Source organism: Corella eumyota, chromosome 5 (genome assembly GCF_963082875.1).
Source record: "Corella eumyota chromosome 5, kaCorEumy4.1, whole genome shotgun sequence".
Lineage (NCBI taxonomy): Eukaryota > Metazoa > Chordata > Ascidiacea > Phlebobranchia > Corellidae > Corella > Corella eumyota.
The window spans coordinates 11,322,166-11,336,404 of NC_137494.1; the positions used below are offsets into that span (position 1 = coordinate 11,322,166).

At 30.6% G+C, this 14,239-nt stretch overlaps 1 protein-coding gene across 1 annotated transcript in view; it reads right to left on the reverse strand.

Annotated features, from left to right (window-relative positions):
• Positions 1-14,239, reverse strand: part of LOC145751823 (inter-alpha-trypsin inhibitor heavy chain H5-like) — a 34,328-nt gene that overhangs the window by 3,642 nt on the left and 16,447 nt on the right. The window contains exons 11-28 of the mRNA XM_082567939.1: positions 13,745-13,835; positions 13,166-13,289; positions 12,246-12,428; positions 11,391-11,614; positions 10,499-10,649; positions 9,660-9,807; positions 8,554-8,693; positions 6,974-7,147; positions 6,704-6,841; positions 5,812-5,959; positions 5,206-5,416; positions 4,283-4,412; positions 3,678-3,804; positions 2,830-2,945; positions 2,230-2,360; positions 1,726-1,811; positions 1,120-1,247; positions 434-660 (exon numbers count right to left, since the gene is read on the reverse strand). Coding sequence (XP_082424065.1) covers positions 434-660; positions 1,120-1,247; positions 1,726-1,811; positions 2,230-2,360; positions 2,830-2,945; positions 3,678-3,804; positions 4,283-4,412; positions 5,206-5,416; positions 5,812-5,959; positions 6,704-6,841; positions 6,974-7,147; positions 8,554-8,693; positions 9,660-9,807; positions 10,499-10,649; positions 11,391-11,614; positions 12,246-12,428; positions 13,166-13,289; positions 13,745-13,835 — 2,677 coding nt within the window. The remainder of the gene's footprint in view (positions 1-433; positions 661-1,119; positions 1,248-1,725; positions 1,812-2,229; positions 2,361-2,829; positions 2,946-3,677; positions 3,805-4,282; positions 4,413-5,205; positions 5,417-5,811; positions 5,960-6,703; positions 6,842-6,973; positions 7,148-8,553; positions 8,694-9,659; positions 9,808-10,498; positions 10,650-11,390; positions 11,615-12,245; positions 12,429-13,165; positions 13,290-13,744; positions 13,836-14,239) is intronic.

Here is a 14,239-nt window from a genome sequence, read left to right on the forward strand (position 1 = left end):
TTTTTTTTTCTTGTTTTTGTATATATCTTTATCCTCGATGTAGGAAAGTCGAATGCGCGACTTAAACATGGAGTAACATCATCAGTTACTCCGACCCAGTCTCGAGTTGCCTGTAGCAGTTTGGGATAATATATTGATCATAATTGTCCGGTAATTATGCTGCTGAATAAGTGCTGGCTCAGCAGGAGTTCATACCGTTTATAGCGCCTTACTTAAGGGTGCTACAGCATGAGATCAGTGGGGATTGAACCCACGACCTCATGTGTAGTGAAGCAAAACTTCTGTAAGGTTTTTTAGTTTACAAAATTAAGTTTAAACAATTTTTAAAATTCTTTTTCTTAATGTTTGATTTTTATAATTATGTATTATTTTGTTTTTTCGTTAAATATTTTTTTTTATTTTCGATTAAATTATTTTTAGGATTTTATCTTACGCTCTTCATCCGTGTCCACAGATGCTAGACCAAATGGACCCTCAAGTCCTCGGGATGGGAAAGAAAGAGAGGGATCTGGAAGACGAGGAAAAGGTGCAGGAGCCCCGGGGGTTGTGGAGAGGGTAGTAGGAGCAGAGGTTGTAGCATCTAACACTCCTTCTATTTCTTTCAGGTCTTCAGGTTTTATTACGATAAGAGAACTGATGCCTGGTGTTACAAACCCAAATCTATAAAAAATTAATATTTTGTATTTAGAATAAATTTGTCCTTAATGTAGAAAGGTCGACTACACGGCCCAAACGTAGAGTAACATTCTTTACCCACACCCAGTCTAAAGTTACCTTTGGCAGTTTGGGATATTATAAATTATAATTGTACGAAAATTAAGTTGCTGATTAAGTGTTGGCTCAGCAGGAGTTATATCGTTTATAGAGCCTTACTTAAAGGCACTACAGCATGAAAGCGGTGGGAATCAAATCCATGACCTCATGTTGTGAAGCCAAGTGTTCTTAGTACAACACCATTTTGTGGATAAAAAAAAAACTCAATTAACAGATTAAGCAAAAAAAATATAAAAATTTTTAAAATAAAAACTAAGGCTACATAAGCGGCATAAAAACTTAAGGTCTTTTTTCTATTTTAACTAAAATTTGATTTTTTTAAAGTTGCTACCAAAAAGTACTTACTCTAGTGATCTGTTCAAAGCCTCATCTCGTAAAACCTGGGTTTCCTGGGGTACAATTGAAGCGCTTATCTGTCTCAGCAAATCATTTAATTCCATAAAAATTCTCAATCTCATTGGAAATTGTTGAATCTAAATTCACAAATTTAATTTTTTGAATGATTAAGAGAAAACAAGTCGCATGGTCAGGTAGTTCGATTCCCACTGCTTGCCTTTTAAGAAGTGTGCCTTTAAATACACTTGCTACACCATACATAAGATCGTAGGTTTAATCCCTACTGATCTCATGCTGTAGAGCCCTTGAGTAAAGCGGTATAAACGGTAAGAACTCCTGCTAAGCCAACACTTAATCAGCAGCTTAACTATTGGGCAATTATAATCTATAATATCCCAAACTGCCATAGACAACTCAAGACTGGGTCGAAGTAACTCATGTTACTCTATGTTTAAGTCGCGCATTCGACTTTCCCACATCGAGGATAAAAACATATACAAAAAAAATGTTACTTTATGTTTAGGCCTTAAGGTCACATTTTCTACATTAATTAAATAAGTAATTTAGCAAAAAATAAGTAAAACTTTTGTGTGTTTAAAAAAGTATCATACATACTTGAAATTCATTCGAAGCACATGATTCCTCCAAATCAAAAATTTGAACTTCTTCGTCCGATTTCACATCTCCTGACCGTCTTTTACCTAAAAAGGAAAATATTTTGTTAAAACTTTTTTTTTTTTAAATTTCAACATCAAAAATGTAAATAGTTTTATTTATTATGTTAAGTATACTTAAAACGGTGTCATTACATTTAAACTTCTTACTTTTATAGAACTTTACCCTTTTTTTACCCTCCTTACAACTAACCCCCTTACAACTAACCTCTTTATTGTAACCCCCACCACAATTAAACCCCTTAACATTTAAACCCCCTTCAAATAAACCCCTTTAATCTAACCCCCTTACAACTAAACCCCTTTTTTGTAAACCCCCTAAAACTAACCTCTTTATTGTAACCCCCACCACAATTAAACCCCTTACAACTAAAATTCCCTTTTATTTAAATTATATTAAACAATAAGATAAAATGTTAAAAACAAAAAAAAAATTGAAACTTGCCAGTGATTGCGACAGGAAGATCCTCGTAGGCTTGTCTCTTCTTTCTACTCCGGCCACTTGCTGCATCCAGATCAAGTGGAGCACGAAGATCAAAGTCGGAGAAGACTCCTGCTATGACGAGATCATCTCCACTAAGAAATAAAAATTACTTTATAAATTTTTTTTACAAAAAATAAAAACATTTTTTTTACAAAAAAAAATTTCCCATAAAAAATATTAACTGTGGCACCTATTACTGCTTTATGTTAAAGCAGCCCTATGTAAAGTGCTATAAACAGTAAAAACTGTTGCAAAGGCAATTGCCAAATGTTAAGGTTAGCACACTTGAATTCACTACATGACATCCTGGGTTCGATCCCACATTTTTTATCTTACAGTGCGGTCAAGTAAGGCAATATAAATGATATGCTGAGTCAAAAAACAATTGCCAAAAAAATTTATGACAATTATAATCTATGATTTCCCAAACTGGTTAAGGCAACTCGAAACTGGGTCAGGGTAACAAAAGTTACTCTATGTTTAGGTTGTGAATTTGGCCTTTCCACATTAAAGATATATACAAAAAAAGTAAATACTTTGAAAAAAAATACAAGTATTTACCCTCCATAATAGACAGGAAATGTAATCTTTGAGATTTTTTCAACCCTCTGTGGTGGATATTGGATGGTTATGTTTGTTAAAATTGGCTCAGAAATTGTTTCATAAAAATTCGAAATCTAAAAAAATAAAAAAAGGTTTTAAAAAAATAGCAAACTAATATTTTTTATTTATGAAATTGAATTTAAATTATTTATTTAACAAAAATTTCTTTATGTCGTACAAAATTGCTACTATAAAATTTTAAGTAAAACAAAACAAAAAAAAACTTTTTATTTAAAAAATTTAATCACATAAACTTTAAAGACCATTAATGTAATGACATGTTAAAATTATAAAAAATTGAAACAAAAGAAACAAAAACAACATGTATTACGTATTGGGATTATAAAATTATGATAACCTATTATTAAATATATAGATATTATAGAGTTATGGTTAGAGTATATACACTTAAGCAATATATATAATTATTCTTTAATGAAAAATTTTGCATAAAATATGTTGAACTATCTGTTATCGGCAGCGTGGTGTATGGTTAAGAACACTTGCTACACCACTATGAGGTCGTGGGTTCAATCCCCACTGATCTCATGCTAGCTCCCTTAAGTAAGGCGCTTTAAACAGTATAAACTCCTGCTAAGCCAGCAGCATAATTTATGGATCATTTATAATATCCCAAACTGCTAAAAGGCAACTCGATACTGGATCGAAGTCTATATGTTTAGGTCGCGCATTGACCTTTCCACAACGAGGATAAAGATATCTACAAAAAAATAAATAAAAAACTTAGGAACTGTAGAAACCACAGAATAAAAAAATGTTTGCATTTAATATTTTTTAACACATACTTGTAAATGAGAATCCAAATCCACAAATATTTGAATAAATTGTCCTTGATTCTGAGCAGATAATGTTTCAAGAAAAGAGGTGTCAACTAAACTTCCAAACCCAATTGTATGGATTGCAAATCTACCACTATAAAAATATATTATTTTTGTATTTATTTTTCTCGATTTGGGTTTAAGTAGGCTATCTTTACAGCCTGAACATAGAGTAACATTAACCCAGTCTCAAGTTGACCTTATCAGTTGTGGATATGATAAAATAACATTGCTTAAATAATTCAGTAAGAGTTTGTACCAATTACAACGCCTTATTTAAGCGTCCTATTGCATTACGGCAGTGGTAATTGAACCCAAGACTTCATGTAGTAAAAACGATTGTTCAAATTACCAAACAATGCAGTCCAATTTAAAAAAAATTAAAATCAATTTTTTTTAGGGGTTGTTTCTAATTTTCTTTAAACCCAAGACCTCATTTAGTAAAATTAAGTTTTCTTATCACCAAATAATTCAGCCCAATTTAAAAAAAACTTTAAAAAGTTAAATAATTATATTAAGTTATTCTTGCGGGTCTTTTTAAATTTTTTTAGGTAAAAAATAGAAAATCTTACTCGTTTAAAGTAGAAATATTTCTGAGGATAACTTGAGAGTTCAATTCACCAGATGTTGATCTTCCATCAGTTAATAAAACAATAAAATCGGCTGTTGCTAATGACTCTCTTCTGCCACCTACTGCCTTATCTGTAAATATAAAAAAAAATAGTGGTTGCAAAACTTGGCTTCACAACACAAGGTCATAGGTTTAATCCCTACCACTTTCATGCTGTAGTTTTCTTAAGTAGGAAGATATGAACAATATAAACTTCTGCCAGGTCAAAAAAACAATTGGCATATACATTATTGCAACATGTTTTTAGTCTATAAATACATTGTTTATATATCTTTATCCTTGATGTGGAAAAGTCAAATGCGCGACTTAAACAACGAGTAATATCAGTTAATCCAACCCAGTCTTAAGTTGCCTGTGGCAGTTTGGGATATAATAAATTATAATTGCCCGGTAATTATGCTGCTGATTAAGTGTTGGCTTAGCAGGAGTTTGTACTGTTTATAGCGCCTTACTCAAGGGCGCTACAGCATGAGATCAGTGGGGATTAAACCCACAACCTCATGAGTGGTGTAGCAAGTGTTCCTACCACTACACAATTCTACCGGTATTACCTTAAGGTGATAAATTTTGTATATATATTGGGGTTTTTAGTTGGGACACATTTATTAGCATCCATAAACTCTAGGCTTAAGTGCAAGTAGTGTGGCATTGGTGCAGCTTGAACTTGAAATCTGTCGGCATGTAATCCTTATGCCATAACTGCTATACCACACTATTGGCAAATATTGAGCAATGATAATTGATAGTATCTTAAACTGCTAAAAGTCAATTCGAGACTGGTTCAGAGTAATAAATGTTATATAATGGGTAAAGTCAACCTTTTTATATCAAGGATAAAAAAAAAAAAAAAGAAATTTTTTTTACCTGTGCTACTATCCTCAATAGATCGTTCTAACAAATCAATCGCAGTTACGAGAGAATCTAAAATGTTAGTGCTCCCTCGTGTGAGGATATTGTTTAGAAAATCTTTGGCGTCTTGCTTGAATGTAGAGATTCCTGGTACGAGCCCCGCAGTAGCCCCTTCTGGGTTCCAGACTTGAACTGTGCTGTTGAATACCACAATTGAGAAAAGATCCTAAAAAAATTTTGAGGTAAAAAAAATTAAAAAATAAGAAAATTTACCAAAAATTTTTTTTATTTAATTTAGATTTTACAAAAAAATTTTTAAATTTTTACTGATGTTATAAAAAAGTACAACGCATTTACTATAAAAATAAAATTAACATCATTTTTTAAACCAGATTTCAATAAAAATTCAATATTTAAAATTGTTACAGAAAACTAGTTCTAAATTATTTGCAAATATTTTAAACAAAACAAAAAAAAATATTTCAATTTATTTACAGTTTAGTTAACCTTGTATTATACCAAGTAAAACAAAAAAAAAACAATAATTAATAATTATTAATAAAATAAAAATACTAAATTTATCCGAAATAAAAATTTAAAAAAAAAAAAATTATTTTTTACATCAAGGGTAAGACCATCTAATATCCTGTCCATAGCTTGTCTCAATTGCGCTATCTTGTGGCCGAACATTGATCCCGATATATCGAGGACAAACACAACCCTTTTGGGAAGGGGGTCAAAATTTGGGCTCAAAAAGTGAACAAAATCACTGAAAAATATTTAAAAATATATTTCAAGTTGCTTATAAAAAAAATAATTTTCTAATTTTTTTAAATTTATTTATTTTTGAGATAAAGAGGTTTAAAAACTTAATCATAAAACAATTTCTGTTTTCCTGACCATGATCCAGTCTCAAAGTTGACTTTAACAGTTTGGGATATTACTGATTATAATTGCCTGATAATTAATCTGCTAATCAGCCTTTCAAATGGAAGGAATCAAACACAAGACCTTATCTAGCCAAATGTTCTAAAAACTTTACTGTTTAAAATTGCTTAATACCTAATCTTATAATAGGTTTTTAGCTAAACAGTAGTTTAAACCGTTTATAGTGCTTTACTCATGGAAGCTATGACATAGAAGTAGTTAGGATCGAACTAATGACCCTAAATACTAAAGTAAATTATTCTTAACATTATACCATGCAATCGATCGGCAGTATGGTGTAGTGGTAAGAACACTTGTTACATCACCATGAGGTCGCAAGTTTAATCCCCACTGCTTTCATGCTGTAGCGCCCTTGAGTAAAGCGCTATTAACAGTATAAACTCCTGCTTAGCCAGCACTTAATTAGCAGCATAATTACCAGGCAATTACAATTTCTATAAATCGAGATGGAGTCGGAGTATCTGATGGTACTCTATGTTAAGGTCGCGCATTCGACCTTCTCACATCGAGGATAAAAATTATACAAAAAAATATATATATACTGAATAAAATAAAAATTTTGTACTTTTCGATTTTGATAAGTTCGCTTTTTCCTCTACTTCTTACAACACTATACTCGATAATAAACCTTCCGTTTAATCCAAATGGGGAAAGATGGGTCTGTTCTCCGGGGGTAGGGTTGTAACTGATTTGTGCTGTGTTTCTATATTTTTTTTTTAGAAAAATATTAAAAAAAAATTTTATTAAAATTTTTTTATTGTTTTTTTAGTATTGTTTAAATTTATTAAATAATAAAAATTATTAAAATTAAAATAATTAAACTAATTACACATACCCTGCTCTGTTGATGTTCAAATTATCCAATGGAATTGGTTCTGCTATGCTTGTTTGATCAGTATCAAATCCCAAAACATCAACATTCATTAACTGCTCGCTTTCGCAAATTGAAATATCAATTCCAAAACTTTGAACAGGTTGAAGCATTTGAACCGAAACGTCGTACGTGTATCTAGAAATTAAAATGGTTTTAATATTTTTTATTTTCGATTTTTTAATGCGAAAAAGAATTTAGTTGAATAGCAGGGTTGTGTAGTGGTTAAAACCATAGAGATACTAATATATACACTAGAGTAGGTGTTGCTAGGCAGTTGTTCACTGCAAATTGTCGCAAATTGAAGGCGATTTGCCATACTGGCCAGAGTTGCTATTTGCAATTTTTGAACAATTTACTTATTATTTTTATGTTAAAATCTAAAAATTATCTAGCAAAGTTAATACAAAAATTTCAAAAAAATGTATAAAATAGCACTATACAAGTAAAACACTTCGATTCTCACAAATAGTTATTAAACAGTCGGCCTCTATGGCACAGGTTTGCAAGACCACTTTAAAATGATAAAAAATCAAGAAAATTCGCTTTTTAATAAAAAGATAACATTTTTTTATTGATCAATGATTTAAATAGATTAAATTAAACGTAAAAAAATGTTTATTTTAGTTTCCTAAAAACAATCTAAAAGTTTAAATTTCGCTTTGGCAACTCTGGCGAGTATGGCAAATCGGTCTTCAATTTGCGACACAAAATGGATGCGAAGCCCACTCTAGTGTATATATTAGTATCTCTATGGTTAAAACACTGGGCTTACTACATGAGGTCCAAAGTTCAATCCCTGGTTTTGATATGCTAAAAATGCAATAAGTAAGGTGCAAAATTTAATTGAAAGACAAATTTTTGAGCAAATATGATAAAAAAATAACCGAACTGCCAAAGTCAACTTAAGACTAGGTCAAAGTAACAAAAGTTTTTTTTTTTGGTTGACTTTAGTTACCCTGCCGGAGTCTTGAGTTGACTGTGGAAGTTTGGGATATTATTGATTTATAATTTTCTGATAATTAATCTGCTGATTGTTTTTGGCTTAGCAGATAATTCCATTATTTATAGCATTTTACTTAAGAACACTACAACATAGAGACCGGCAGCATGATGTAGTGGTAACAAAACTTGCTACACCACACATGAGGTTGTGGGTTTAATTCCCACTGCTCTCATGCTGTAGCGCCCTCGAGTAAGGCGCTATAAACGGTATGAACTCCTGCTGAGCCAGCACTTAATCAGCAGCATAATTACCGGGCAGTTATAATCTATTATATTCCAAACTGCTAAAGACAACTCGAGACTGGGTTGAAATAACTGATGTTACTCTATGTTTAGGTTGCACATTCGACCTTCCCACATCGAGGATTAAAATATATACAAAAAAAGCAGTAGGGATCAAACCAAGAAACTCGTGTAGTAAAACTAAGTGTTTTGACAAATACAATAAATCGCATCTAATAGAGCATTATTCAAAAATGATGTGACATAATTTATTACTTTTATAACACAATAACAATTACAAGATAAAACATATTCACCTTCCGTTCCTTCGTGCAAGTACTTGTTGATAAGTCAACCTAAAAGTTACTTGTTGATTCGGGGCAAGATTGACACTTGTTTGAAAAACTTTTGTTGAACTTCCGCGTGAAGCTACATGTCCAACTGTTATATCACGCTCCTAAAACACAAGATATTATTAACTAGAAATTTTTTGTAAACAAAATTACAAAATATAGTGTAAAAATAATTAAAGTGTTATATTAGAGAGTTTTGCAATTTTATAAATGATGTATATAGCATGTTAGTATGGTTGACAATAAATCACAAAATGGCTTTAGAATGGTTTAAAAATGTCTGTGGTACTTACAATTTAATTTTCAAAAATACTGGAAAATGATTAACATAAAAAAACAGGTTACCATATTTTTTGTGTGATGTAGAAAGTACCAAGTTAGCCTAGTGAATGTATACACGCTAGTACTTTCTACGTTATCACAAACAGGGCTTCCTTTTTCTTTTTTTAATTAATTTAAATTTTTTTTAGTTGTATAACTTAAAAAGTAGGTGAAAATATTTAAAGTTAAAACTATTTTTGTGTTCAGTGACACCAACTCTATTAAATTTTTGGTAAAAAATATCTCTAATATATGACTTTAAAATGGTTGGAAAGGTATTTTACAAAAAATTGCTAAATAAAAAAAATTCTTTGTATAGTGTTTTTATATTTTTTTATCCTCAATGTGGAAAGGATAACTTAACAGCGTAAACATAGGGTAACATTAGTTACCCTGACCCAGTCTCGAGTCGTTTTTGACAGTTTAGAATATTTTTAATTATATTAGCCTTACTTAAGGGCACTACAGCATGAAAGTAGTGGGGATCGAACCCAAGGCCTCTTGTTATGTATTGAATCTTGTTATTGAAAGTCTTTTAAACACTATTTCATGTTTAATAGAAATAAATATATTGAAATGCTTTTTTTAGAAATAAAAACAATAAAATAAAAGTTAAAATTAAAACGTGATAAAAAAATGCATTTTTACAAAAGTTTAATGTTTCAAAAATCAAATTTTCCAAAATTTTTTTTTTTTTTTAATAATTATAATCCTTTTTTACTCTTAAGTTGAAAAATTTTCAAACTTACTCTCGCAATTCTAACAATCTCTCTAGCTCTCTCAAGTGCCTCGATTTGGCCATCGTAAATAATTCCGTCAATTTCCATAGAAAATGCAACAATAAATGCGGCATTTGGTAGCAACACAAAGTAGTCAGCTTCCCTGCTCACCTCAGCACTGTAAAAAAAATGTAATTTAATAATTGAGAAAAAAATTATCTAATTAATTAATTTTTTTTGTCAATTGAATAAAGGTGCTAACAATACATTTTTCTAAAGCCCGTGATCCTGTGTTTAATTACAACTGCTTTTTGTTTTCAAGTGAAAGACTGAGCTAATGTTATTGTTATATGCCCTATATAATATATCCTAGATTCGATTCCCCCTTCTTCCATGCTAGGGTGCAAATAACTCAAACAATAGAAACAATATGAACTTTTGTCGAGTTGGTTAGTTAAAAAACAAATTAGTTGGTTAAATAGCCAAAAATTATAATCATTGGTATCTTAAACTGACAGGGTGGTGTAGTGGTAAGAACACTTGCTACACTACATGAAGTTGTGGGTTTGATCCCTATTGCTCTTATGCTTTGGTGCTCCTTAGTAAGGTGCTATAATCGGTATGAACTCCTGCTGAGCCAGCACTTAATCAGCAGCATAATTATCGGGAGCATCTATAATATTCCAAACTGCCACAGACAACTCGAGATTGAGTCGGGATAACAGTTGTTACTTTATGTTTAAGTCGCGCATTCGACCTTTCCACATCGAGGATAAATAAATACATAAAATAAAAAGCTATCAAAATTAAAAATAATATTAAAAATAAATTTTAAAAATTAATAAAATTTACAGCAAATTTTTTCTTACTTATTTTCTACTACACTTGTCATAACAGTTTGGGCAAATCGAGCACTTATTTGAGCATTGACATGGAAACTTAAAACTCTTGGTCTTGCTTTTTGACCAACAACTAATCTGCAGGTTTTAAATATCAGAGAGCTAGAGGTATTACCCTGTGCTGTAAAAAAAAAATAATAATTTTAAGTAAAATTTTTTTTGGATAAATAAAAAAATGTTGTGTTACAAAAAGCGTATAGTAAAAATAAAAAAATGCGTAAAAAATAAATAAATTTATATTTAGCTTGTTATCAAATATAAAATGTTTAAAAAAATTTGTAAATTACAAAAATATGTTTTTATAAGAAAAAAACTAAAAAAGTTTTAGTTTAAATTTTCAGGTAGACATAAAATATAAGATTTATAATTTAGAGTTGTTGTATTTTGACTTATAAACCACAAAGCCATCTAACCGGTTTATTTGAAGAAATAAACACGTGTATTAATTGGATTGGAATTTTGTGTTAAATTCATCAAAACAAAAAATTCCGAATTTCATAAAAGTTAAACGAAAAAAAACTTTTATATTAAGAAAGTTAAAAAAATTATAAAAATTTATTTTCAAAAATATATACCTAAAAAAATCCAAAAATTAAAAAAAAATATTTAAAAATAAACTAAGTTATCAAATTTTGAAATTAATAAAATTAATATATCTTATATATAATAAAGCTTAGTGGGCAACATATATATATGTAAGTCCAATATATAGGCCAACAAAACAAATAAAACTGCCATTTGTGGTGTGCGAGTAAATTATCATCATTAAAATTTTGTTGCAATCAAATTACAACAATTAAAATCCTGATCGCAGGGCATCTACTAACTAGTTTTACAAAAAAAAAGTTAAATAAAAACTTACCAGTAATAGTGATAACACTTGTGGTCCCAATATTGGTACTATTTGGGGCTCGAACTGTAACAACTGCCTGTTCCTGACCCCCTCTGCCCCCGACTGAGACCAAATTGGGTGAAATTCGGCCAACCACAAAGTTCTGGGTGTCGGTGACTCCTAATTCAAACGTTTCGCGGTTACCACCGTTGTTTGTCACGGTGATAGGAACCTCAACTAAGCGGCTATCAGCTCTGTTTGTATAAAAACATTAAGTATTAAATAATGAAACTAGAAAAATATAAGGAAAATATAATTACATATCATTAGATATACTACTCAAAATCCCGCCCTACAGTTGGCTATTTTTTGCCATAATATGGTCACAACTCTTAACTAAAAAACGCAATAATTTACCCGCACACCACAAATAGGAGTTTTATTTATTTTGTGAGCCTATAAATTAAACTTTAACTAAGCCCTATTATAAATAGATAGCAATTAAAGAATGTGGGTTAAGTTAATATATTTCGGCAAAATATAGAGTTAAAATATATGCTTATATATATATATATATGTAAGTCCAACTTACAGACTTAAAAAATAAATAAAATTGCTCTTTGTAGTGTGCCGAAAATATAAGTTGAAAGTTATGACCCTTAAGCCCGGTGTTTATGAATAGCTCAAAAACACATCATAACAGCACACCCTTTCCCAATAAAAAATATAAAACCTATCACCTCAATGTGATATGAAAAAAAAATATGTTTTTTGAGAACCGAAAAAGTAAAAAGTTAATTTGAGAATCATAGTCCATGTAATTTATCACAATTTATATTCAACAATAAGTTAAAAAAAATAATCCAAAATATTTTTTTTTCAAACCTGAAAATTATTTCCTCGATTTGAGGACAATCAATATTTATCCTCACAAACTCTATTCCGTTACTCATGACCCTCGTAAATGCAAACCCGTTGGAGTCAACCCCATTTATTCTCACCACAAAAGGTGCTGTTGGCGGGTTAGTTATTGCCAATCGAAAATGGTTTGCAGTTTCATCGTCAATACTAAAAAACATAAAAAAATTGAATAAATGAATTTTTGAATTAGAAACTTCTAAAAATAAACAATTTTTTAACTTAACAGATTAATATCATTGACAAAAACAGATATGTTTATAAACTTTTAGGTTTAAATGAAATTAAGAAACAGAATTTGCTTTTTTTATATTTATTTATCCTCGATGTAGAAAGGTTGAATTCATGGCCTAAACATGGAGTAACATCTGTTACTTCAACCCAGTCTTAAGTTGACTTTGACAATTGGGATATTATTTAATAAAATTTTCTTTTAATCAACCTGCAGATAGGTTTTTGACTTGAGTTTGTACTGTTTATAGCACCTTACTATAGAATGCAACATCAAAAAATTAGTGAGAATTGAACCCAGAACCTCATGTGGTGAAACCAAGTATTTTAACTACTACACCATGCAGCAGTACTTTTTTTGTATATATCTTTATCTTCGATGTGGGAAAGTCGAATGCGTGACTTAAACATAGAGTAACATCAGTTACTCCGGCCCAGTCTCAATTCGCCTGTGGCAGTATGGGATATTATAGAATAAATGATTAAGTGCTGGCTCAGCAGAAGTTCATACCGTTTATAGCGCCTTACTCAAGAGCGCTACAGCATGAGATCAGTGGGAATTGAACCCACGACCTCATGTGTGGTGTAGCAAGTGTTCTTACCACTAGACCATGCTGCCGGTTTTAGGTTGGTATATCAAACTTACAATATGTTACCTTATAGTTTCAAGAACTACACCAGTCCTTTGATGAACAAACTCAACAGTAGTTACTCTGTCAGCAGCATTTTGACCATAACTGTCAAGCAATAACACTATGTCATCTGATATCAAGGGTTGCCCTAGAAATTTACAATATGTTTGTTAGTGTCTATTATTTTGCCTACAAAATTACAAGATTACAACTACCATAATTACTATAAGGCATTTTTAAATTAAAAAAATTAAAAATATTTTAATTTCATATTTTTTTGTCCTTAAATTGGGTAGGCCGATTTTACAGCCTAAACATAGGGTAACAGTGAAACCCCCGGCCCAGTTTTGAGTTTATATATGTAGTTTAAGATAATATTAATTGTAATTGCCTAAATTTTAATCTGCTGATTTTTTTTGACTCAGCAGAAGTTTAATTTGTTGATAGCACAACACCTAATAATGCTACAGCATGGAAGCAGTAAGGATCGAACCACAGACACTATGTAGCAAATAAGAAAATTTCTTCTTCAAAATTTACATTTTTGTGTTTAGTTATTTTAGTAATGTTTTACAAAAAATTAAAGAAATAAAAATGTAAAACCTTCAAATCTTTCCAATATAAGCTCCCCTCCTTGATTTCTAACTTCTCTAGCAAGTGTTTGGATAAATCCAACTGTACTTCTTCCTATTATCTAGTAAACAAACAAAAAATCAATTTAAATAAGTCTATATATATAAATATTTTGTATATATCTTTATCCTCAATGTGGGAAGATCGAATGCGCAACCTTAACATAGAGTAACATCAGATACCCCAACCCAGTCTCGAGTTTGAGATATTATAGATTATAATTGCCCGATAATTATGCTGCTGATTAAGTGCTGGCTCATCAAGAGTTCATACCGGTTATAATGCCTTACTCAAAGGCGGTAAAGCATAAGATAGATCACTGGAGCTAACCGTTAATAATAAAAAAGGGAATAAATATTCGTATTTTGTGTTTTTGTAAAATAATTATGTTTTTCTTTTTTTTTAAATTTCTTTTTCTTAGCACATTTTGACATGATTATGTCCTTGAAAAAGTTGTATAAAAGA